The following is a 26,700-nucleotide window of genomic DNA, read 5'->3' on the forward strand; positions in this document are numbered from 1 at the left end:
GAGATGTTTGTTTCCTTAGCAGTCTAGCTGTTCTTGTTTTCCTCTTGGAAGTTGCTCATGTTTTGATGAACACGCTGCCTGAACCTTGAGAGGTTCAGTAGGTTCAGAGGTACAATACCTCCTCTTCAAGGATCTGGCGAGGTTGCAGGCACTCTGTAGTAACTCCAGATAAAATGTCCTCTGCATAACAAGCGTTTCTTTGCTGCAGGAACTGGCAGGTTTTCAGTATACTGCAGTAGGAATGAACGATCTGATCACATGAGACACATGTATAACTGATATAAGATTGCAATGTTGACCAGTTATACAAGAAGAGGTAAATGGAGGTGGGGAGGGAAGGCTAGGTAGGGTTTATTGCTCTGCCCTCCTATGACAGGGCATTAGCCCTTGTAGTTGATAAAACAGCTTTCTGGAAGAAATGGACATATGATTCATTGGGGTATCCCTGAAGTTCTGCTGGTCTGTAAAGCACCATGGATGTTTTGATTTGAGGCTTTGCTGGGACTGGCTTCCAGCCATTCACAAAGACAGTTAGCCCTTGCAGCAGCATGTGCAGGGTATTGACTTTCTGGCATTAATGCAAACAGGGAGAATACTTGTGGATGAGAGTCAGGCTAAGCAGTATGCATAGTCCTCTGCAGCAGGAAGTCCCAAATCCTTTTATGCCCTTTACTCAGAGTGCTTGGCACAGAAGAGTACTTGGTACAAAAGAAAGGTACGAGACCATGGTATGACAGTAAGGGGCTTGTTCCCAGTGCTGTTGCTAGAGTAGAATTTCATGTCCTACCTTGACACATGGGTTCTCTTGAGTTCCCAAATCTTGTGCGGTCCTCCATATTTGATACTTAAGTGTGTATTCAGACAGAAAAGAACACTCATATCTATGCTGTTGCCTGCTTTTCGCAGAGGCTAAGAGGAAGTTCTTCATTAGCAGGTCAGCAGTAAAGAGTCTGGTAAAGAGGTTTTATAGTTGACTTATTGGGAATGGAATGATGGGGAAGTGGTTTGTTCTACATCCCACTTTTAAGCAGACCTTTTCTGAATCACTGCTCTTACCAAGTGTTTTTCTTTTATTTACAGGCTGTGCCTTCCTAACATACTGCGAAAGGGAGTCTGCTCTAAAGGCCCAGAGTGCACTGCATGAACAGAAGACACTGCCGGGGGTGAGTCCAGCTTGATTTCTTTTCTAAAAATCTAAAATGGATTATACATGGAGTTCCCATCTTGGGTTTGGAAGCGTAATGGCTCCAGTTGCTTGAATGATTCACTATATGTGTTGTGCAAATAAAATCAGAATACTACAGACCCACCCAAATAGTTTCCATGCAGAAAAAAAAATAAAAAATCCTTTTGCTCTTATAAGGAGTTAGGAAAAGAGTAATTAACTGGTTATGGTCTGGATTGTACCAGCTTTACTCTGGTGAGGAAACGTTTTATGCTTATGACTGCTGCAGTGAGGTGCTCACTGGTTTCTATGTCTTACTATTTTTCTTCTATGAAGCAAGGTGTGGTACTGAGAAATAAAGAAACAGATCACATTATTGAGTTATCATGGAATGAAAACATATTCCTGATGACAAAGTGGTTTGACTCAGTTACTTTAGTATTCAAGCAGCTGTAGCAGATTGGAAAGGCGGTGAGACAAGGAGAAAAGAGGGAGAAGAGACGAACACAAGATAATGAGGAAAATTATTCACATGAGCAAGATCTAAGGTTCAGACAACGCAAGCAGAGCTAAAAATAGAATCAGCATTACGTGGGGAAGACCTGCTCTACTGGGATGGGTTTCCAGTTTAGCAGTAACCAAAAGGAGGGAGATACTGTTTAGATTCAGCTGGAGCACACAGATTAAAAACAGCTGAGTGCTGCACTCCTGTGTTCTGCAAACCAGAATGAGGCTGTCTTCTGAAATCAGTGAAATCTCACTGAAATCACACTGAAATCAGTGGTCAGGTAATTAAGAGTGGGATCCTAGGGGTCCTAGGTTGCATCTAAATTGAGAGGGAATTGATCCAAAAGTCTCTTGTCTTTACTTGGTGTTGAATGACTGAGTCCTGTTTACCCATAACCTACCTTTCCTCAAAACCTGAGATACACCAGTTGCTCTGTTTCTGAAGAAAGTGTTGATTCTGCTCTGCTTGTTTCCATCATCCTGGGTCTATTTACCTAACTCTTCGCCACCTTGCCAGTACAGAGATGCCCACACACTTGCTCATCTACATCTATCTTTGCTTTAAAGGCCATACCTTATGTAAATATATACATACTTCATTCCCTAAAAATACATTTCTGTCAGCTGACAACTCCCTCAGAATTATTTTTTTTCCAGAAACTCATTAGCCACAGATTGAAAGTAACTTGGATCTTTTGGAGTATTTAGTTTTTCTTTTTTTTTTTTTTTTTTGGGGGGGGGGTGGGGAGGGTTCTAACAGGTGATGTTTCATTCAGGGGAGAGAATTAAGACCTGGCTGTGCAGAATGTTATATGTATCTTGAACAGGGATGTTCCAGGTGTTTTACCTGAAATTTTCTGAGCTTGAAGACAGAATGTGTTTATCAAAACCAGAGTTAACTTTGTGACGAATAGGGTGCTGTGTATTTAAAAGGTGTGTATTTAAAGATGGTGAATGTCCAATTGTCTTCACTGAGACTGTTTCCCTCATTAGCAACCAGACCACTCATTTGCCCATGGAGCTTATATTTTTTTTTATAAGGTTAGTTTCGTCTTGAGGTTGATGGAAATATCTCCAAGAAAACATTGAGACTGAGCCATTACGTTTAATCAAAAAAAAGTACAGTCAGGACTTTTTAGGAAGACTTCTTTACATGTCTACATTTCTGAATCCTGCCTTGCATTTTAGGGATTCTAATTCACAAAACTCTTAAAATCAAAACTGTTTTGTACAGTGACAAAATTCAGCCACTTGAATTGAGATCAAGTCTTTCTTCCCACATTATTGTCTGATTCTAATCTACAGGTGAAACATTTTGTTCTTTAGGTGGTCATTTCTACCATTTACACCCTTTACTGGCCACACGGATTTCAGCAGGCTTTTTAGTTTTTATCCTTTGAGGTTTTTATGCATTTGCATCTGATTAAATAGGGAACATTGAATCCTCTAAAATAGCAACCTGTTTTTTGAGAGTTCTGAGCACTGACTCCCCCCATCCCTTTCACTTCTAGTTCTGCTCATCTCAGGATTAAACCTTATTTTTCACCAGCAAACCCTCTGCATGCAGTCTTCTGCCAAGTTTCTGAACTCATCTTCTGAATGATGTCACTGTGGTTTATTTAAGGAAACTAGCCTTGTCTCTTGATTAAACTATTATGCCTGGATACTGTTTTATGGTTCCTGTGTGAGTAGCAGAGAATTATTTATGACTTACCTGACTGCGCTTGATAACATTCACCAACAATATCAAGAATAGTTCATCATAAAATAAAAAGCACTTGTAAGGTCAAGGGTCTAAGTCCTCATTCACATGAGTTCACAGATGACACATATATAACACCTTCTCTTGACCCTCTGGAGTCTGTGACACAAACAGCAGTACTGAGAAAGTATAAAAAAAAATAATTAACAAGGCTGGTCTAGGAAGAAAAATAGTACTACAGTGAGCCATTGAATTAAAATGCTTCTTTCCCTTTCATCAGTAAACTGTATTTGTCTTCTCTTTCAACGTTGCTGTTTGTGTTCTTGTGTTCTGAAACAGAGTTTGTTGTTTTAATAATATGTACATGAATGCTAATGTATGGAAATGGTGAGGCATCGGGAGTTTGTGTCCAGATTCAGACACCTTGCCTTTTAGCTATGTATCACTGTTTTTAGTGGAGTGGCTACATGCACATATTTTATAGTAATTACTTTCTGGATGTGCTCTGCAAGATGACAGAAATATGTTTCACATATTTCCATGTTATATGTGGGACATAAAGTCATCTTGTGGAATAATCAAAAGACTTCCAAGCAGGTATGTGTTGATTAATAAAGTCTTTATGGCACTTTGTTTTGGGGCAGCAAGGAATCATGACAGATATTTTGAAGCAACTAGAATGGAATGTAAAGCATAGAATTATTAGTTGAATCCTCTTCCTTGAAATGAATTAGTCTCTTTTGGATAGTTTGAAACTCTTGCCTATAATTGAAGGTTAACACAGGAGGGTGTGTATGTATGTGTAAAGAGCATTTTTGCGAACATCAGACAATCCAAATTAAAGCGTTTATTTGTGATTGTTTATTTTACATATAATAGGGGAGCTGGATGATGAAGTATATTAGTTCTTTAATAATTTATAGAAATGCTTTGATGTTGCAGTAATTACATTAAAGGTCACATATCAAAGGTAATTTGGTTGAGCAGCTGTGATGGTTTCTCAGAAGCAATCAATATTGCTGTCCGTGGTGCTGATTTCACCAAGGGGACCGCCAGATTAAAGGAGGCTTATTACCAGCCAGACAGGCACGAGGGAAATCAAGAACAGATTGGAGAGATGCACAATTCTCTTTCCCCACCTATAATTAACACGGTTCACCATAATCTGTGCTAATCCTTCATAGTGGGAAACCACTTTTTTTTTTTTTTTTTTTTTTTCCCCAACATCATAAAAAGCAAATTAGGCAAGGAAGAGTAATTTGGGGGAAAGGAAAAGAGGTAGTAGAGAAAGTAAAAGTTGATTCACCCCTGGGATTTCTGATACTGAGATATCCCTCCATGATAAAATTCAGCATCAAAAACACAGCCCATAGTGTTGGGGAAAGCATGGGCTAGGGGTGGAGAGAGTGATCTAGACAACAACAGTGCAGGGGATGGAAGAATTATCTGCCTGCAGATTTGGTATAATATTATCTATTTGCCCCACAAAGCTCCACAGGAAATGAAATCAGGGAAATAAAATTATGTTTTAAGTGTAGTCATTTTGATTACAAATTATAGTGAAGGCAACTTTTTCTCCCCTTTTTTCTTTCTGAAGCGAATGGCAGAGGATAATGCTGAGAAATGTAATTATGCTATCAAGATCTACTTTTATTTATAGCACAAATAAACTGAGCTCATGTATGATAAGCACAGCGGCATTTTTTTCCTCTGGTTCTTTGTGGCTCTCTGAGGCACTGAGAGTGAATAGTCCATGTATACTTGGTTGGAGGCACTGTCTCTTTGCATAATGTTAAAATCTTTCTGTAGGAATTACAAAGAATAATTATGAAATTAAGTAGCTAAGAAACTGTTAACCTCAGCGACCCAAAGAGTTTATTCAGGTTGGGAAATAGGCTGGGTTTTTGTAGTGTATCTATTCCTCCTGAGGTGGAGAGAAGTACTACTGGTATACTAAATTTCTCAGTCAAAGCATCATTAGTTTTCTTTTGAATGGTTCTTTTATTCTGTCTATTCTGCCATCCAGGAAAAAAAAAAAAAAAAAAAAAAAAAGTTTTTCTTCACTTATCATTGTTCTCTTAAAAATAAATTCACACCCTCAACATTAGAAGACAGGTGAGTTCATGACACTTATTAAACACATATTTAAAATAACTTGGAAATTGAACACGAACTTCAAAATAATTTAGGGGTCAATATGTTGTTGGTATAGGCTTGGTATTTGCTTAAATTTTTATATATGATGTATGTGTGGAAAGACCTCAAGAATGAGGGGGGGGAGAGGAGGAGGGAATCTTGCAAATCTAGCTCTTGAATCCTTTTAATGAGGCTTAAAATGAGATGTAAGTGTCATAGTGTCATGTGGACTTCATAAGTTCTGCACATATAACAGGAATTTCACTGGTTGGGTAGAATTTGCTGTAATTTTAGTCTGTCTTTTTTAATGTTTCAAAGCTTTTTCCAAAAGCTTGTTAGAAAACCATTAAGCCACATATCACTCTGCACAATGTTATGCCAAAAATGGTATTATATTCCTGCACCTTCCTATTTCTAAAGTTTTCTCTACCAATGTAAATTGCAATTTGGTCAGCAGTGGCAGGCTGGATGGGTTCCATTGATTAAAGTAGCCTGCTGAACACACAGCCTGCTCACCATGCCCTTTAGATTTTGAAAGAAAACACATCTAATTGTTCCCCTGGGAGAAACATGTCTATTTTCTGAAGTTAAAAATGAAGATGAAAAGGAATAAAAACAGATTTGAGGTAAGAGACTTGCGAAAAACAGTCCTGTAGAAATACTTCGGTACTCTAAAATCTGTGGATGTCAATGTCATGGTTAAAAAGATTTTTTTTTTCCTCATTTCCTCCTTCTGACTGACCAGGCAACGATTTTTGGATCTTGTTCTGGGGAGGGGAGGGGGCAAGAGATAGAGGAAACCATATGCACTTGCCATTTGCTAAAAACTCCTTTAGTTTGACAGTGCTGTTCTGTTCACCAGATGAGATGAAACACCTGGGTCCTATCTGCTTGGTAAACATTAAAGTTCCATTTCACTAGTTAAAGATTGGCTTCTGTATCCCAACACAGCAGCCTCTAGAATACAAAGCAAACTCTCTACTGCCCCCTCCAAAGAGCACTGGAGGGAAAGAATGCAGAGCAAGCCATGTAGCAGAACCAGGATACTGGATGTGTGCTGGTGTCTCAGCTGAGACTGGTGTATTCATCACACTCTTGGTGGCTAACCAAGCTTAGCCTGAGATAACCCCAAATGGGAACCAGATGTCTCAGTTATTTGAATCTTGGTGGCACTTGAAGAATGGTGTACAAAAAAAAATTAAAGGTAGTATTGTCTTTCTATTTTGATACCTTCTGTCTCTCAAAGGATGACTTCCAAGTTATTCAACAAAAGCTTTTGCTGGACCTTCATTTGTTTTATGTGTTATTCAATGACAACTTTTTTCTCTGACATGTCTGCCATAGGAGGATCAATCTAATTTTATGTACAACTGTAAAGATGAATGATAAGTAGAAAGGATTCAGGCAAGTACAAGCTGAATAAATTATAAAGGGCAAATGATGACAGGACTGGGGGTCCCAAGAGGCAGTGATATGATAACAGAAACTAAAGACGAATTTATGATGGATGTAGTTAGCATGTACTGAGGCTGTTAATTCTTCAGGGTAGTTTTACAACTTCTTGTGATTGGAGCAATCAAAGTATTTCATTTTAAAGAGATGCTGTATATTTTCGCTTGTCTGTTCTGCATTTTTGTATGTATGGCCTCATTTATATGCATAGCAGTAAACTCCCATAGGCTAGTCAAGCTTACCTTCCATCAAAGGGTTCCTATTCTCCAAACCATAATGCCACTGTTTATGCATAAATAAATAGATAATGTGTAACGATTTGAGGGCAAACCTGGTTCTCAGTTTAAAAAAATAAAAAAGTTTCCATTTTCTTAGCACACAGCAATCAAAACAGTTCAGATCCTGCAAGCAGCTGAGCAACTTCAGCTACCTTCAAAGCCAAGCCTAGGGATTGAGTTAGCTCACAGATCCCTGATGAAAAATTGTATCTAACAAGTTTCAGGTAGGTCAAATTTTGGGCTTAAGCTACTTTAAGAGCAGCTGATGCAGCATCATAAAGTTAGAAACAAATCTGATCTCAGAGCAGTTCTTGATTGCATTTCATTCATACTCTTATTTCTATCTCTTGTTCCTTATTATTAAGGGTATTTGCATGAAAATGATCTTTTTTTCCTTCCTCTGAAGGGTTGTCTCTTGTCTGTGAGTAATGCTTACTCTGGCCTACATTTGTGAATGCCATGGGTTTGATTCTGACTTCATTTACACAAGTGTAAATCAGCAGTGATCTGATTGAGGTCAAGGGATTTATATGGCGTAGGAAAGAGCAGAGTCAGCTATATTTGTCACTGCTGAAATGACATCATCGTGAACCAGTACCGTAGTTCTAAATGGGGAAACAAATTTCTACCAAGAATCTTTGCATTTGAATATCCGAATTCTCAAAACACTGAGCATCCCTGACACCTGCTGGGCCATTTAGTTGCTCTCATGGGTTTTTACCAGAGAGAGGTCCCAGCTCCAAACTGTAGGAGTTAGATCATCAGTGTCTTGGTGTTTCAGTTGTGTTTGCCAATAATTACTAATGAACCTTAAATAGTACGGTTTCCAGTACGGTCGTGCTGATTAAGGAGGTAGTAGATACACCCAGGAATAACTTCCAAGCACTGGACCTTCACTTCTACTTACATGTCCTCAGTCAGAGAGAGGGGAAGAGAAAAACAGGTGCTGTTAAAGACTGTTAACTTTTTGTCTGTACAGTCACAGGAATGGCAGTGTGAAATACTGCATAATGCTGCAGTAAAGCATTTCAGTGAAGGTGCTTCAGAGTTGCATGCTTTGGACTCTCACTGGTGGCTGTCTGCATACACTGTAGGTTTAATAGTGGTAGCTGTACTACCCATAGCTTACTTTGTAAGTTGTCTGTTCTGTGCTTCTTTATGCAACATGTATGTGTCTTCAAACCCTTCAGATACTCAGTGAAACAAGGGTAATTTTCTTCAAAAATAAAACAGCAAAATAAAAGGAAGTTAAAGACCAGAAATAGGAGTGATGGATCAAGTTTGCATTATCTGTCACCAAAATTAACATTGAAACAAAAGTGTTTTACTCTGGTTTAATTCATCTTCCCTCTATAGTAGGAATGAGAACACTATAGCACAGACTTCAATGCTGTGGAGCAGCTACACTCCCTGACTAATTTCTGGGGCAGTAACACAATAAGGACTTGGATCTTGGTTGAAAAACTTGTTGTTAGTGCTACCCGTGGTAACTAGGTTAGGAACATCTAGGCATGTAGTAGTACATCTAGGCATGTAGTATGTACTTCGAGTTGTTTTGGAGACACTTCAGAACTTAACACAAACACAGTCAGAAAGCTGCATATCCTGTGTTAAATAATGCAAGTGCATCGTTAAGCCTAAAATTGTGCTTCATGTTTGGAAGATATTTTTAAAAGAATTAGCTGAGCTGCAATCTTCCTGGGAGTGGCAGAGGCTGCCCCATTTCTCTGCATGTGGCTGGCTTTTGATGGGACTTGACATAACATAACCCACTTAGCTTCTGTGCTTCCCTCATGCTGGGCTCTGCCTCTGGTGAGGAACATGGCCGTCGGGCTGCACGATGGCCTCGGCAGTTATCTGAGGGCACTTGGTCCTGAGCAGCTGCAGAGAGAACTGTGCAGTGGCATTGCATTTATGAGTTGCTGCACTTGGCAGGTTCCCAGCAATGTCAAATCGTTCTGATGAGTTTCTGTAAGTACAAGGACAAAATTAAGCCTAACCTATTCTTTCAAATGAGAAATGTGCATTTCCCATTTTTCTCTTTAATAGGAACTTCTTACATCTTGTTTCCCATACTTTTCTATCCTCTTTCTACCACGTCACCCCTTAAAAAAATATATATATTGTCTCATTAAAATACAACTCCTTTAAAAAACATACACCTTCAAATTCCTTTGAGTTCTGTACTAAATTTTGACCTTGAGATGCACACACTTCCAGCTCTAAGTGAACTCTGGTGCTCAAATGCACTTATTCCCTTCTCTTCCCTGTAGGTATGGGAAGTTACAATCCTCAGAGCCTCTGCTGCATATTTTCTTTGGCTTGTTGAGGGAAAAAAACTGTTTTGATCACTGTCTTTGTGGGCAGATTTTGGCAGAGCAAGTCTTGTTCGGCTATAACTAATATTCATTCTAAGCTCAGGTTGTTTCTTTAAACAGATGGAGTGAATTTGTTGTTTTCCTGTTGTGTGAATGGCTCAGTCATTTCTTTGCTACTATAGGGACTTTACGTAGTAAATATGTAACTTATAAGGCATACGGGCATGTGCTTCTGATTTGGTTTATAGCTTTGATCAATGGAATAGCACTTTGTATCCAGGGTGACAAAATTGGAGTCGTATTTTCTGGGCCTTTTTATTTATGGCTGGCTTACAATCAGCCCCACTGTCAAGATCTTCCCTGATAAACATATGAGAGGTTGCATGTCTTCTGTGCTACTTAGCAGTGTCCTTTCTCAATAAAGTCATGCTAGTACCTCATGTCTGGCCAAACAGTATTGTCTCCTTCTCTACTCCATCCCATCTTGCTCTGCATGTTTGTCCTTGCTGTCTCTTATCTCCTTTGTAGATTTGCTGGAAACATTACCCTGTGTTCACATAGTGCCTGCCTTGTGAAATGAGTTGAGATTAGAGCCGCTAAGGCAGAACATGTTGCTTCCCAACTACTTTTGTTTGGGAGATCATGTAATTTTTCCTGAAAAGGGGAGACACTTAAGCTACTGATCATTTTCTCGTTTTGTGATGCTGCATGTATATACATCTGGCTTGTAAATCTGATGTTTTTTGAAATAGAGGCTCAGTACATATATGCTTGTCAGTGTAGGCTCACATTGCCCAAGAGAAGAAAAAGCAGTCGGAGTGGTTTGCTTCTGTTCTTCTATAGAACAACTGGGGATCAATTTTTTCTGTGCCTGATCCTGTACAGGAGAGGGGAGGTGGTGGTGGGGAAGCCTTGCAGGCTATCTATTTTTGCAGCAGCAACCTGCAATGGCATCTTCATTGCTTGATGTTGCTGTATTTTCACCTGGGAGGGGAGAAGCAGAGATGCTCCAGGAGAAGCTGGGTACAGCATGTCACCAGCATCCAGAAGTCAGGCAGCTGCTGAGGGAAGCCTAGGGAAATGTGTCTGTGGATTCAGTACAGTTTTTAGAAGCTGTATTGCAGGCTGTACAAACGTGAATGAGTGAAACAGATGTGACACCCTTCAAAGAGAATGTCTCAGGTGCCAGTGGAGGTCCCAAATTTATCTATATTGCTGTGTTTCTCTTTTATTTTTATTCTATTAAGCCTCAAACCTTTTCCATCAGCACTCTGAGCTCAAGATGCCATAGCACAGTGGTAATGCCTCTAAAGTGAGCCTGTCCAAACTAATTTCATTGTCCTTGTTGAGTGAAGTGCAACAATTAAGAAGACAGCACAAACGGGTCCAGATAAATTGGGTATTTACAATTATTTCAGTTTGGATAATCTAATGTGATGTTCATTGTGCAGCTAAGAAATGTGCTTCTCAGTGAGGGGAACTCGTATTCTGTTCTCTCTCTTGATGGCTGTAAATTCAGAGTAGCTCCATGGACTCTAGTGGAATTTAAGCTACTTTACATCAGTGCAGCTCAAATGAGGATCTGATCCTCTTTCTTTAGGTGCCCTGCAAAGTTGCCTCCCTTTAGCTGTGCTTGTATTTTAGAGATATAGCCAGGGGAGCTGGAAGGTCATTTTTTTCTTTCCTGGGCCAGGGTTGTGTTGTTAAACTCCTTCACTTTGGGGAAATCCAGCTTTCTTTGAGCACTTCTTTGCTCTAGCACAGTCGCTCTGACTGACAACTCAAGTTACTCTCCACATCTGGCATTGCTGCTGACTTTCTGGATGGCATTGCAATCACATCTCCTCATTACCAATGCCTTGCTTTCTTGGTATTAGCACTGTGGGGCTGTATTCTAGCTTTCCACCAATTCTGGCTGAAAACTCCTAGCAATCCCAGCTGAAAGGCAGGGTATTTATACCACTCAAAGGCAGATCCCTGCTACTTTCTGCTTCATTTCTTTGCAGGATGTGTTGATTCTCCATTCCTTCTCCTGGTCAATCCAGTCCCTGCTCCTGCCTGCCCCTAACCAACATGCTGTGTTGCTGGGCGATCTTCACCAACTTAATCACATTTGGGCCCAGTGTTTTTCCTGCAGACCCTGGAGTGTGCGGTGCTTAGGCCTTGGTTATTAGTTTACACAATAAATGAAGCCCATTAGAAGAGGATAATCAGGGCTTGGAGAAGGCCACCTCACTCGTTATCTGAGGAGGGTATGTTAAGCCTCTGTAGTTATTAATCATACTTTCCCATGCAGATAGCTGAAGATTAAAAATCACATTTATCCTCTTTGCTTTTTTGTGTGTGTGTGTGTGCGCTGATGTGCAAACGCTCTTTATTATCACTGTTATGAAAATTCACAGCCCATCCAGTCAGCCAGGAATGCTCCTGAGATGTTGCTTGAAGTCTTACACCTGTCCATGGTGGCTTGGCGATACAGATCAGAGCCACTGGAGGTCTCTCCATTTATCTGCCGGAAAACATCCTTGAGAGTCCTAGAAAGTCTCAGCTAGCTGTTATTGAATTGCAGTATCTTGTCCAGAGGCCAAGAGAGTTCTGAACAGAAGCCGACACTATTACAAGCGCCAAGTTTAACAGCAGCCCTCTTGATGTCACTTGCTTTGCCTTTTAATACCAGCTCTAACCTTGAACTTGGACTAAGAGGACGTGCAACCTTGTAGCTTTTTGAAACCTAGCCTAAACATCCTTTTAATCAAAGTGAGTGACCCTTTTTCCCTTTCTTCATTTAAAGCACTTAAATAAACAAGGATAAAATCAGCTTTGTACCAGGTGGACTTGAATGTTTATAATTTTCTTAAAGTATTTATTTCATCAGAGAATTGTCTTAGTTCAACTTTCTTTCCCCTTTCTTTCCCTAGAAACAGCTAAACAGCTCTTTTCTCTCTCTCTCTCTCTTTTTTTTTTTTTTTTTTTTTTTTTTCCCTCTCCTGGCAGCTACAAAATAATATGTTCATCAAAAGCCAGGTGCTTGCGGAAGGTGGTTGGAGTTTTCTCCCTAGAAAGACTTTAGTTGTGGAACATTTACTTCAATGCAGTTGTTTAAAGCAACAGTTAACAACTAATTTGAGCGTAACTGACTGGACAACCATCCAATGGCAGATCATATCAGGGTATAACTATTTGCATGCCCATTCCTTTTATGTCCTCTGTCAGCCTTACAGAAGCTGCATTCTAGTTTTCTTCATATTGCACTTAATACCACTTTTCTTTAAGCAGGTTTAGCTTGTAAGGTAGGAGCCCAGGTCAGTGAGATACAGAAATCCTACAGCAGTAAGTCCATAGTATCCATCATGCAAACTTAATCATCAGTTTATCCGCTTGGTAAAACCTGGATTCGCTCCATCCAACCTGAAATGTGAGTCACCAAACATCAGTCTGTCCATCCTAAGATTACTTTTCTACTGTGTGAGGAAAGTCATGTGTCCAGAATGAACAGTTCATACCATTTCTTTTACTGAAGGGAACTCATAACTTTGACTTCTTCTGGAGAAGCCTTAAGAGCAGGTGTGTGTTTCCCTCACTTGCAATGATGGTATTTATATGGAATGCTTAAGCTTCCCAAATGGTGTAATTAGCTACTCAATCTGCATATCCAATGGAGATCAACATTTCTGTCTTGACATGGAATCCAGGTGACACTGGTCTGTGTCACCTAGGCTCCTTTTATGACTAGGCTTCTTTTTATTTTGTCCTAATCCCTGATACTGTTCTTGGTAAGGCCTACTGAGTCTTGGGCATTGTATTCAATCTTTTTAAATTGAATTATTTTCTCTAGAATTAATTCAAACCCCTTCAGTCTGTGAAAGCATGGTAGTTTGGATCAAGTATTTGAGACTGATTTCTTTGACATATGTTAGGGAATTCTTTTTGAAATGAGAGGTCCAGAAAAACAGAAATAACCCACCTTTGCCTTGGTATCTAATTAAATGGAGCTAATTAAGCTTTCCCCACTGTCACCTCTTTGACTACTAGACATTTGGTTTTCCAGAGTAAGATTTTTCCTTTCATATTCATTTGTGTTTGAGTTACAGTACTTAGCACTGACAGCCCCTGTTTTTGATTACAGTGTCCTAGACATTCCTGTGATGCTGGCAAAGGATGATAACTGTTGGAAGTGAAAAGCTTTCTTCCAATATAAGGCAAAAGCTCAGGATGACTCTTGCCTTTCAGAAAAGGGTTTTCTCTTTCTTCTTTCTTGTGATTGACCTGAAAATAAATAAGGGAAGAGTGGCATCCTTACTATTACTTAAAAAAAAAAAAAAAAAAAAAAGTGGGTTAAAAAAAAAAAAAGAGGAGGAATTTTTAGACTCATGCTGTACTTGTCCATACTGTATTTGACATCTGTAATAAAATTTGGGTCAGATACACTTTTCAATAAAAAGAGGCATCTTGCAAACAGCCCCTCACTTGTATTAGGGTCATGCCAAGAATAATAGAGACCATTGTCACTGCACTGAGCCCCTGTGTTGTATTAAGTATTCCTTATTCTCTTCTCTGCTTTTCTGTAAGACATAATACAAGATGCCTATCATGTTCAACCACATCTCACCAAAGGGCACAAAAGATGTTGATTAGCAAGGCTCCTCAAAGTTATTCTAATGCTTCTGAGCCCAGGAAAAGGTTGGAGCCTTTGCATTGTCTTGCTTGATCAGGTGTCCTCTACCCCTGCATAGGTGAGAACTTCAGGAGGGAAGAAGACCTTTTGTCAAGAGGGATTTATTTTTTTCTTGCTATTACTATTACTTCTTGGGAAGGATGAATGTTTTGTGACAAGGCAGTGTACTGAGGAGAGGTGAGGGAATGATATAGTGGCATGTGGAAGAGATGATCTTAGGTAACCCCCTTTCAATGTAGTCTGCCCAGTGCCTCTCATACTGCTCACTGGTGCACAACCATTAGTCCCGTGTGCAGGAAAGGTCTTATCTGTATTATCTTAGCACCGAGGGTGATGTCCTTCTGTAGCTGTACGCTGCCCACCCATACTGGAAATGTTCATGTGATATCAAATCAGCACCAAGCTGTTCATATTTAGGGGTGGTTCTAGGCCTTGACTGTCTCACACATCTTGCCCTGCCAATTCTTGATCGGTGTCCCAGAAGTCCTAATCTGGCTCCTCTTCTGAATATCAACCTCTGTTTCTAGTCCTCAAGAATGCTTTTAACATTGAGCTTCAGTCAAGCCTCATTCACTTGTGGTAAGAACTGCAAAAAAAGAAGACCACTGAATTTCATTTGTGTCAAACTCCTTGCAGCTAGGCCATGCTAGTGAAGGGCTTATTTACCTCAAACTTCATGCCCAGAGCTGCCCTGAGATGCCTTCACTGAATCTCTCCTTTTATTGAATGGCATTTTCTGGCGTAGATGGTGAAATGTAGTTTTCTCCAGGCGTGCGCCGCCTGTTCTCCTCTGTCCAAAGCCTGGTTGTGCTTGACGAACACGTCAAGAACTGTCATCTATTTGGCACTGTATACCTGCACTTCCTTTTTTCCCCTTCTTTTTCCACAGCCTACTGACATCCTTTGCTGTATTTGAGGGGGTTAGTGTAGATCAAAGTCCTCCCAGGATCAAAAAACATTCTGTGTGCAATCCTTACGGTTACAAACAAGGTCTTTCACTGTCAAACATGTTTCGGTGCATTTTCAGCAGCCTATCAGCCTTGTTTCAGTTGTAGCTTTTGATTTCACAGGGAAACTCTTTTCTGCCCTTCTTCCAAATTCATTAGGAGGGAAAAAAGGCTTAGTTTGGCTGGGTGAACAAATGAGGAACAGCTTTCTTGAGACTTTGGAGAAAGATTTAATGTAACTGCTGGGGGTTTAGTTGGCTGTGCCAAGTAGAAGATGGAGAACTTCAGTGGGGGAGAGATGTGTCTAATGCAAAAAGGAAGACAGGTTTCAAAAAGTTGCCTGTGTTATATTACTCTTTTTTTCTTTTCTTTTCTTCTTTTCTTTTCTTTTCTTTTCTTTTCTTTTCTTTTCTTTTCTTTTCTTTTCTTTTCTTTTCTTTTCTTTTCTTTTCTTTTCTTTTCTTTTCTTTTCTTTTCTTTTCTTTTCTTTTCTTTTCTTTTCTTTTCTTTTCTTTTCTTTTCTTTTCTTTTCTTTTCTTTTCTTTTCTTTTCTTTTCTTTCCAGTATGTATGTTCCTTCCCTGTAAGATTTTTACTCTTAAAATTACTGTTCAATATCACCTCTGGTGTTTGAAGAGTTAGGTGGGTCTGAAATATATTCTGGAAGTTGGATAAATGGCCTTCAATAAAGGATACTAATTACTATGGGCAACTATTTCTTGCGAGTCTTTTCTTTCTACAGCTTCAAGCATGCCTTTGAAGGAGATGCATTGAAAGTATAAGTATTAATGAACAGTCTTCTGACTAGCTTGGATCTTTTGTATTATACCTCTTGGGGCTTCTGAAAAGCTTTCTGTGACATAGGCACAGAAAACTGAATGCAAATAATATTTTTTCAAATCCATTAGTAGAGGTTCCTATTAGCTTTCAGCACTATGAAAACACTTCCATTGCCAAACAATTTTTTTTTTTTCTAGAATATGTGATAATCCTTTGTTATTTTCAAACAACAATTCTGTTTAGACTTTGGGGGAAAAAAGTCAGATTCTTTGCCACTTCCTACTCTGTCTGAAACATACAAAAGTAGGGAGTATAAATAAGTTATACCCCTTTCTATGCCACGCTAATGCAGGGAACAGCATACTTTTTGCTGGGGCAAATAATCCTGGTACCCGATAATTCACATCCAATTACTACAAGTCAGTCATTATAAACCTCTTTAAGTTTAGGTCTGTAACTCTTTACTCATTGTGTTTCTGGATTTGGTAGTGTTCTAGTTCACCCTGATACAAGTGATGCAAAGAAACACTGAAACACTCGCTGATACGTAGCATGCAGATGAAACATTGCTTTCAGGAAGAAAATTAGAAATCCTCCCTTAATGCCCACTTCATCAGGGTCTGTTTATTTGCCTTAAGAGTCTGTTTCATTCCTAGATGGTTTTTCTTCTCTAATTTTGAGCATCCACACTTCTTAGGGTACAAGTAGTTGGCACATGGCTCCTCCAGAAGATGGGAAAAATATGGATGATGTACTCTAAACTACTTCTTGTCAGGAAGAAGGAGACACAAACCCATTTCAAACTGTGCTTAATTCTGAGGGGTTCATACACATACTAGCTTGCCTCAGCAGCCTGTCTTGAGGAGTGCATGCACAGTAAATAACTCAATTTCCCTGCTGCATAAAGTGTATTTTCTGCCTTGTCTGAAGCAAGGAGGTGCTAGTCCTCCTCTGTAGAGTTCTCTTAGTTTGGATGAGGTATTCAGGAGACAAAGTTTTCAATCAGCATATACACAAGAGAATGCCTTTCTTTTTCACAGTTAGTTCCTTAATTCTTTCATCTTGTGCTTTGCAAAATAAACCATCCTAGTGTCTAACTAAATAATTGTGAGTCCATTTTCGTGACTAAATGATCAATCTTCTGTAAGGCATGAAATGGTTACATGAAACAAATAGTAGCTTGTACTTAATGAAAATTATATGAGGAGATGTGTAATATTTGGGAGGCATGGTGTAATTAGATGGGAGCTGTGGTAAGTTTAGCTTAATTTTAACAAATTTGAGATCCATTCTGTGGATGACTGTCCACCTCTTGGTCAACCCCTCAGTCACAATCACCTTGCCTATTATTAAAGAAATAGTCAACAGAAAATCTAGGAAATCAATTTTATGGGAAATATGAAAGCTGATATTGCTAAATAGTTAAAACCTGGCATTTTTAGAAAGGGATGCATTTAAAGGTTAGCAGAATCTCTAAGAAAATGAGTATTATAGAAACCTTGTTCAAATGTATGCTGAAAGAATTATGTATATAAGCTTTATTTAAATGAAAATGCTTCTTGCAATTCTGATGAAGATTTATGCTTATGATAAATACACTAAGATTAATAAGTGATGTAAAAAAAGAACACCATCACAGAAACGAAAAGCATCAAAAAGGACCAAACCCCCCTTTCCCTGGGAAAAGGGAGGACTCTGACAGGAAGAGATTGGTGAATTCCTGCTATGTGGAGCTCTTCAGATTATGCCTTAGGCAGCAGAGTTCTCACAGGGCTGCCACAAGAAGCCCTGATGACTTTCCACCATGTGCTTATTCATCACCACAGGCAGATCTTTTCACTGCGCAGACCTAAAACTGTTCTGCACAAGTTAGGTTGCTGAGGCATCTTTCTCACTAGCTGATGAAGCCCAGGATCCAGGCTGGATGTGCTATTTCATAATGTTTGAACTGGTCCCTGAGATTTTGGTGTGGGCTCCAGGCAATTTAGGGCTGAGACTGGTCTGATAGCAAACCAGTTTTGTGTACAGTTGCAGTGGTGTGAGGGTCCACTTCTCTCTGGGGTGGGAAGGGAGCTCCATGAGCATGTTGGAGCCTGAGATCTACTACAGCATGATGATGCATCCAATAGCATATGGGCTGTGTGTACATGTAGCGTATCTGCTTGATGCTGACTCACTGGTGCCTCCGCAACCACCGCTCACGTGTGCAGGAGAGGTTGTTCCTCCTTGCGGCTGAGTCCCACGGCTGGCTGATGTCATCCTGGGAGTCTGTGGTAATAAGCAGTTGTATTAAAAAAAAAATCACAAAAAAACAAATGGGGGCTTTCGGAAATCGGCATTAAAACAGGGTTTTAGCCTCCTTGTGGAGGCGAAGACAATGAAAAGGCTCTTCAGACTTTGTTGCTGCTTTTAATATTTGTGGGTTAGTCAATAGAAGTGACTCATTTTTGTGCGGAGAACTCTGCTGGGGGGAGGGAAGAAGTTGATCAGGTTTTCTGGCAGTGTGTAGAAATGCAGTGATGATTTTATACAAAGCTGGTGGGTAGATCCTTCTTAAATATGCATTCAGCAGCTGTTTTGTTCTTCTCCCATTGGAATCAGAGGAAGAACTTCATCAGGATTCCTTGGAAGTAGATGCAAGAGAATGGTGTGATCATGTCTTCTGTGTGAGCTATCTGTAGTGTCCATCCCCACTACAGGTTGAAGGAAAAGAGAGACAAGGCTTAGCAGGTTTTCTACAATTTTGCAAATGATAGCATGCTCTCATTTCCAAGGAAACTACTTTTCTTTATACTGAGAAGCTGGTGGGAGTCGTGCAGTGGGTAGGTGAATACGTTTCTCAGATGGGCTCAGTGGTGGCAGACATGCTAGTTTAACTGGAATATGCAGTCAAGTGATTTGACTTTTAGATTAAGCTCAGGCAGGTGCAATGTTTTGCCCTTGCAGTGCTTGTGTGAGCCCACTACTCCTGCCCTCTCTGTCTGGATATTCCTCTGCGCCTTATTGGGGTTTCATGTGTTAACTCTGGGCTTGCTGCTGTGGCTACCAAAAGGCTAAAGACTGAAAAGGAAACTTCTCTGGTCCTGACAGGCTCCTGAGGCCGTCCTAAGGTTGTTCCCCGTCTGTTCCATAGGATTGGCTCTTCCCCATGGTTCACTGACTCTATAATAATGTAGAGAGCCCTGATGCATGATCCTCCAGGCTGTGGGCAGTTAGTTGTTCTCTGTTGGCCTTGAGTGGATAGGGCAAATGGGATTATTACCCATCTTCACTATAGGTTCATGGGGAGAACATCTCACCTGAGTGTTCCCAGGTCAGTGTTTGTGCACAGTCAGCTGGGTTGTTCAAATTGACTGAGCTGCTAATCTGAACAAAACTGATGGATCCGAGCCTGAAAGCAAGAAAACTGCTTCCCCGTACTGTGGAGAGATGCACGGGTGACTGTAGCATTGCTGCTGCAACCTGGGTAGGGCTTTGTAGTCTAGATGTTGTATGTGGGCTGGCTGGATGCTGCTCACCCTTGGTGCTTCTTCTGCGGAAGCAAACATCTGGGTAGGCTTTCACTGTTCTTTATGTCTGCAAATCAGGTGTTAATACTTTGAACTACTGTTCTCACACCTGATAATCCACCCTGACAGATGACAGTGTTTCTTTTGTCAATGCTTGCCTGTATTTCCCAGGTGGCCTTCTGCAGGGAGGGGAAACAGGGTTGTGGTATCCATTTCAGGCATCTATCCCCAGCCTGAAGTATGCTATCTGGAAATGAAGGATTCCAGCCAGACTTCACGCAGATACTGCGCAGGAGATGGAAACAAAGAACAAGGACTTCAGCATCTCTCCTTGTTTCACAGCTTAAAACTCTGACCATTCCTATTCTAGAGTACATCTATCTAAAATCTCTCTAATCTGGTTCCCAGTGATCCTAGGAAGCATATGAAGTGATCCATATGAGGCAAGGAAGACCAGGTACTTACTACCAAGCTCACTGCCCAGGAGAAATAATGTTGTTTTTTTCTTAACCATTTTATGATTATCAGATGCTGGTAAGAATTGCTAAAGTGCCGTTTTCCCACCTCTTGGCTTTTAAAAACTGTAAGCCTTTAAATAAATTTCAGAAACAGTAACCAAGCAAAAAAAAAAAAAAAAAAAAAAAGTATTTATCATCACCTGGTAGGCCTGGGTAGGGCTATTCATGAGAACAATCCAAAGGCCTTCACCTTGACTTCCCAACATAGTTTGATGTGATTTTAATCTGATTATTAGACTCCCGGTACATCTTGCATGCTTGTAAAAGATACATTGCTGGCAGAAACATTTTCGTTACTGGGGAAACTTTTTGTTGTTGTTGATGTATGTGTTGCCTGCCATAAATACTCATCTGAGAGGCAAAGGTCATTTGATAGCTGCTTAGCAGCTTTACTTTCTGAAATGAAACTCGAGGACTGTGTTGGATCAGCAGCAGAATGTGTAGGGGGGTGTAAAATAGAGGAGGGAGGATCCGTTCCTTACCATTGTAGCAGCCAGATTATTTTCTGACCTTTTTTTTTCTTGGCGTTTGTTGCTTTTCAGATTTTTTACTTTTCTCTCTTAACGTTCAGGATTCAGTAAGAGGTACAGAAGGGATAGCCTTGGTAACTAAGCCCCCTGTGTTTATTTACAGGGCTGCACAGTACAGCCTGTGGCATTAAGGGATGCGCTCCCAATGCCATGACCTTCTCCTGTGCCAGCCCAGGGGATTTATCTGCAGAGGAGCAGATGCAAATGTGAGCTTGTTTGCTAGGCTAACCGGAACAATTTGGTAACCAAGGGCAGTGGGTAATCAAGCCTTGACTTGGAAATTTCATTATCTGTACAAAAACCAGCCTGAGGATCACAGATTCTGACATTTGCTTGGTGTACAACCTTAATGTATCCTGAACATAAAAACGAGTTCAGTTCCTGTGGTCCATTCAAGTTTCAGTCTACTTCTGTGGAGTCTTCATGTATAAGCACCAATTTCTGCTAAAGATATTGGTATCTTTAAAAAACTTAGTGGCCCAGGTAACACACCTGACAGAGAGAACATCAAGTTCTCACTCCAAACTGTTTAATTTGGGGCATCTTATTTCTCTATAGATCTTCTGACCAGCCCTCAGACTAGGATCATCTTGTTTCAAACTTTTTCACAAATTTAGTTTGGGAGTAAGTTTTAGGGGTAAAAAATAAGTTGCCACCATTTCAGCCAACAGTTCTGTGTTTTCCTTGGTGCTTAAATAGCATTCACAAGTGTATGAGGATGTGTGTGTATATATATGAATTTTGTATTTAAAGAGAAGAGCCTTAAATCTGTCATTTAGAGCAGTGTTTCACAAACCATATTTTGATAGATTTTGTCCTGAGAACGTGTCATCAGCAGCAGTGACACCCCAGGAGTAGCAGCTGCAGGCTCAAAGACCAAACTCTAGAAGGTCAGCACAGGGAGCAGCACACATCTTGTGCTCTGCCATTGTAGGAGCTTCCTTTGTGCAAGGTCTGTAGTACAGGTCCAGCTCGCTGCTGAAATTGTGACCATTTCCTTTACCGTTTAAAGCATAAAAAGTGCTGCCAAATCTTACAAGTGGAAATGATAAAAAAGTAAGCAAGCAACACAACTTTCTTCTCCTGGAAAGCGCTGAAATGTTTTCTGAAAGGATATTGCTTTCAGTGTATTTCTTATTGTGGTGATGCCTCAGATGCAGGACAGCATTTTGACCAAGATGTTCTGCTTATCCTGTTTTGATGAGATCTGGTATTAAAAACCAATAAGCAAACCTGCTCTGAAGCTGGTAGAAAACTCCGTTATAAAATTGCATCTAAACACTGCATAATATGTGGTGAGCTGTGCCTAGCTTTATGGTTGTGAGAGGAAGTTCACCCCAGCTGCAGTCATTACCTTACAGAAGAAATGTGGATGCCTGAGTCACAAATTGGGATCACGGCCATGGTTACAATGCATCTGCCCTAACTTCAGCCTTCTGAAGGTTACAGGTCTGTCTCCTGCAGCTGTTGGAGAGCCTTGGCCAGGCATCCCAACCTAGCCTTTCCCACTGTACAGGGTGTGACCCAGGCCCAATAGCTTAGGCTACCTGAGTGATGTCAGGGGAAAAAACAATGGCAACATGGATTAAATTGTGAATTACATTGAACCCTCTCTTCTGTGCAAACCAGGATCCAGTCCTCCAGCATGAAATGAGTCATAAAGTGGGTTTTCATCCTGTTAGTCTGCATGCCTAGAAGACTTAGCGTTATGCTGCTTGTATAAGCTCTTCACTGTCTTTATTAAACTATTTATCTGGGGGAACTTCATATTTTCTTTTAGGATAAACTGGAGATAATGCAATGTGCTTGTTTTAATTTGCAAGGTTAACTGATCTAATTATCTGTGTGTGTTTATTTAAATCCTTTCGAGCACTAGGCGATTGCAGGTGGCTGCTTTGTATTCCACCAACAGGAAATCTCTTAAAATGAGATGATATAGCTCAGTGGGTCTTCTTGTATAAAGGATTTTCTAATAATGTATGAATTTATTAAAGACAAAGATAAATAGAGGGTTTATTTACATTAAACAAATTCATGAGGAACTATTTTTTCCCTTAAACTAGAAAGGGCCAAATACCATCTACTTTTACTATGTCAAAGGATTATCGCTATTCTGCAAAGACACTGGGCACCAGCACATTGGGTCAGAGCTTTTGACATGTTTCCTTTTTGGTGTTCTACAAGTTACTTAGTGCTTCTCAGTCAATATTTTTGCAAAACCTAAACTGAGGACTTGAGTGATGCAAGAAGCAGCACCACGATGCTAGACTTCTGCCTCTGGGTGAATGAGAGCAACCTTTGTACTTTTCTGTTGCTGTGTGCATGATTATTTAAATAAAAGAAATGTGCTACTATAAATGCCTAGATAAATTTAAGAAATGGCAGGGGGACTATCTTCTTTTCCTTACTGATATAGCAAGGGCAATGTCTTCTAACTTTTACATGGTCGGATGGGACAGCAAGCTAGTGGCTAAATTCTCACTTTGTTTTCTTGCTTTCTGCACACCTGAGTTCTTCAAAGCCGAGGAAGCACCTGTAATAGTTACACCTAGATCTGCTACTTGGAAAAGCTGTTTCAGTATCTGCTGTTTACACCAGGTGGTTGCAAAGCAGAACATGATACACAGATCCAGCTTTCCAGCTGCTGATGTTAAGCTGCATGGAGTGCTGTCTGGGGAGAAGAGGGACTTGTTAGCTCAGGTGCTGCACGAATGTGGCCAGCCTGCCTCCTGATCAGAGCTGGCTCACGTCCACACCTCTACTCTAGTTCCTCTTGATCTTCCAGCTCTGGGATTAACTGGAATGCAGCTAGCTTGTGCTCACCTGCGCCTGCCAGCCTGGAGTCACCAAGGTGCACAGGTTTTGTAGGGCCAGTAAATTTCCTTTGTGCTGCAGAAGACTTTCTCCTAGTAACTGTGCATTGGCTCTTACCACTCACTGTGTTAATGAAATGTTGTTCCTCCTGTTAGCTCACAAAGCCACCTTTGCTAAACAGATGGAGAATCATTTGCTCTTTCCTGAGTGAGCCCTAGCTCCATGGCCTAGCACATTCATCTTATCTTTCAGGAGCTTTGTTCACTTTAGCAAAGCTTGTATCTTGCTTCACTTAAGCACCTGCCAGTGATAAACAGAGGAGAGACAGGTGCTAATCTCCCTGGGACTGTCACTCCCCAGGGAAAAGTCCACTTGATTGTGGATATGAATTGCTGATGGATCACTGTGTTGAGATGTGGCAGCAATATAGGGTACTGGCAGAAGCCCTTCTCCAGTCTGGGATGTTTTTAAAGGTTGGCTGACTGGGGTTCTGCAGAATATGCTGCAGTGAACAGGCATATTCTGGCAAGTGTGTAAAACAGCACTGTTTTCAGACGGTGGTGTCAATGGAAAGGCTTACTTTTGCTGATCCTGCTTACACTTCAGCTGCTATTTTATAGGCTGTCAAAACATAGAGCCAAACTCTGAAGTCTTTCCCTGGATTATATGTGGTCTTTACTTGAGCAGAGCCTGCACTAAGTGAGCAAAATCTAAATAAGGCTGTCAAGGCTTTGACCTAGAGTATTTACTCACAGGAGGCCCGGTGAGAATTGCAGACTTAATACCACATTGCAAATGTAAGCGTTTCAGCGCGTTCTCCTGTGTTCTGACAAAGTTAATTGTCTAATCTTGACACCAAGTGCCCTGCACTTTTTTAAGAGGTTTATGCATGAAACTAATTATGTGCTGTTAATTTGGCCGCTAGCAGCTTTCTGCTTTTAACATCCATTGGATTCAAGAAACATACAGGGTGGTGTTTTCATGTAACTAGTGCAAGGGCTGTGAACTTGATGCTGAAAGACAAAGATGGCAAATACCAGTGGGATGCTCTGAAGGAGGAGGGAAGTGTTGATTCCTTCAGTCTTTGTCCTGAAGACCAGAAATTTCAGGATGTGTGATCCACAAGTGTGCTGCATAGGGAAATTTCGTTAGCATGTAGGTGTGTACACAGGGAGGTTACAACTATTTTACCTGTGTTAGCATGCAAGGACAACAGGGGAGTAACTGGGTGTAAGGGGAGGGGGACAGCTGGGCTTCCAGCTGAGTTTCCAGTTGGAAGTTCAGTGTTGTAGCCAGCCTTGATCTCACCATGATGTAGCTGTGAGGCAGTCAGCTTGTGTTACGGGACCTTCAGACAGCAGGCCAAGACCTTTCCAAAAAGGAACACCAAAGCAACCAAACACAAGCAGACCCCTCTGCTAAGAACAGTAAGACACATTTCCCAGCAGCTCCACTGATGCTAGGTCTGGTTGTTACGAGGGTCTGTGACTGTGGAGTTAGAGATGACTGCTTTTTATACAGCAATTTCCCAGCTGGTATGGAAATAAGGCTGTCAACAGACCTGCTTTGATTAGAAAAAAATATATATATATATCCAGGTGCCGTTAGTAGTATGTAGGGATCCCAGACTTTTATTAAAATCTAGGGGCTGTGAAAGGAAGAATTTTTTTTCCTTTTGAGACAATGTAGTGTCTGAGTTATCACCAGACACCTGTGAGCTCTGCAAAGGCTGTAGGGGCAGCTTTACCTGAGCGTGGAGGTGAAATACATATATATATAAATGTTGATGAATTCATAGCCAGTCAGGTGTTTTAAAGGAGGAAGCGCTTTGTGAAGTTGAAAAGCAACAAAATGATGAGGCTGGGTTTCTGCAGGTAGCTCTGCTGAGAGGGAAAGAAACATGAGCATGGGGGTCGCTGGTAGGGAATGCAGAGAGAAGCCCTGGGTGAAGACAGGGGAGTAAGTTAGTCCGCTCGACCTGAGCAGGAGACAGCAGGAGGAGGAAAGTTCACTGCCTGCTTAATTGCAGGGGGTGCCATAGTCCCACTGTGTACACAAAACCCTGTCAATAGCACTGAGGCGCCAACGTGTTAATTAATGATTTACTTACACTGACCCCTGACCCTGAGGCAAATAAAGGGGATTTGTTTTGCTTCTATTAACTCCTCAGCTTGCTGAGTGGAGGCCCCGTAGTCCCCAGCATCGTGCAGCCGCGCAGGGGCTACGTGTGTCTTTTGTTGCCTGAGGGTGCGGGTTCTGCCTGGAGGGGATTGAATCCTGCTCCATGGCTCCTGCTCAATCCCCTCAGTCCTTTTAGGGTGGAGCTGTCATTCTGCTCACTTGGCTGAAATTGCTCCTGCAGGATGATATGGAAATGGAACTGGGCTTGTTTTTAAATTACCACTGCAGGGCAGGTGACTCCCCTGCTCCACGTGTCCCCTTGCACAATTGCATAATGCTGTGTGCTTCCACCAGTCCATGTGTTGCCCTGTCTGTTTACTCTGGGTGAGGTCAGAATCTGGCCCTTCCTCTCCATATACCCCGGTGTTGTCTCCTGAACCTTGTCTGCTCGCTGAATCCAAGTGGCTTGGTTCTGACCTGAAAAGCAAGCTTGAATCTATACATGTGCACGCTGCCTGGTCCTTGTTCTGAAATGGGCTCTGGGAGTGTTAAGGTAGGGCTGAGGAGAGCGTGAGGAGGATGGGAAATGGGAAGGGATCACCAAGGATCCTCCCCAGGAACATCTTGGTGGCAGAGCCTCCAAGATGTCAGCCAAAATCCTGCAAGGCAAAGGCAATGAGAGGATGAGGAACTTCTTAAGGCATTCAGAATGAGACCAGGGGCTTCTGGGCCCCCTTTTACCAATGTTCATCCCAAAAGTGTGCAGTGACATGGCAGTGAGGTGGTGGTAAGGGTAAATGCGAACAGCATCTGCACAGGACTGGATACATTTTGTAGCAGTAGAAATGAATGCAGAAGTCCCCATATCCTCAGGGGCACATGCTGTCATCAACTTGCTCCATTCGACCAGATGGCTTCCAGCAGAGCCTGGGGTCTGCCCCATTACTGGGGACTGGGGTGGCAGCCAGCTCTCAGCCACTCCAACAGCCTCCTGCAGGACCCCTTGGCCTCAAGCCCATGCTGGGATTCAGGTCTCCAACTTCCACACAATAGGAAAAGATGATCAGAGGAAGCACTGGGAAAAGGAGAGGAGCAGCACTGACCTCTCCTTCCCCTGGGTGGTAGGAGGATAAATACCTTACAGAATGCAAAGCGCTTGATACTATGGAAATACGAACTCCATAAGTTACTTAGTTCACACACATGCAACTCCCAGAGGGTGTAACTAGTGTTGTTCTGTTTTTTTAGT

The 26,700-nt window shown here is 41.2% G+C and overlaps 1 protein-coding gene across 14 annotated transcripts in view; it reads left to right on the plus strand.

The window, feature by feature from the left end:
* CELF4 (CUGBP Elav-like family member 4) overlaps positions 1–26,700 on the plus strand; it is a gene marked incomplete at both ends in the record, with an annotated part of 674,262 nt that overhangs the window by 88,603 nt on the left and 558,959 nt on the right. For all 14 annotated transcript variants that reach the window (XM_082784118.1, XM_082784126.1, XM_082784119.1 and 11 more), the window contains one exon: positions 1,081–1,163. In XM_082784118.1, coding sequence (XP_082640244.1) covers positions 1,081–1,163 — 83 coding nt within the window. The remainder of the gene's footprint in view (positions 1–1,080; positions 1,164–26,700) is intronic.

This window comes from Aythya marila, assembly GCF_965140915.1.
Source record: "Aythya marila genome assembly, chromosome: Z".
In the NCBI taxonomy this organism is placed as follows: Eukaryota; Metazoa; Chordata; class Aves; order Anseriformes; family Anatidae; genus Aythya; species Aythya marila.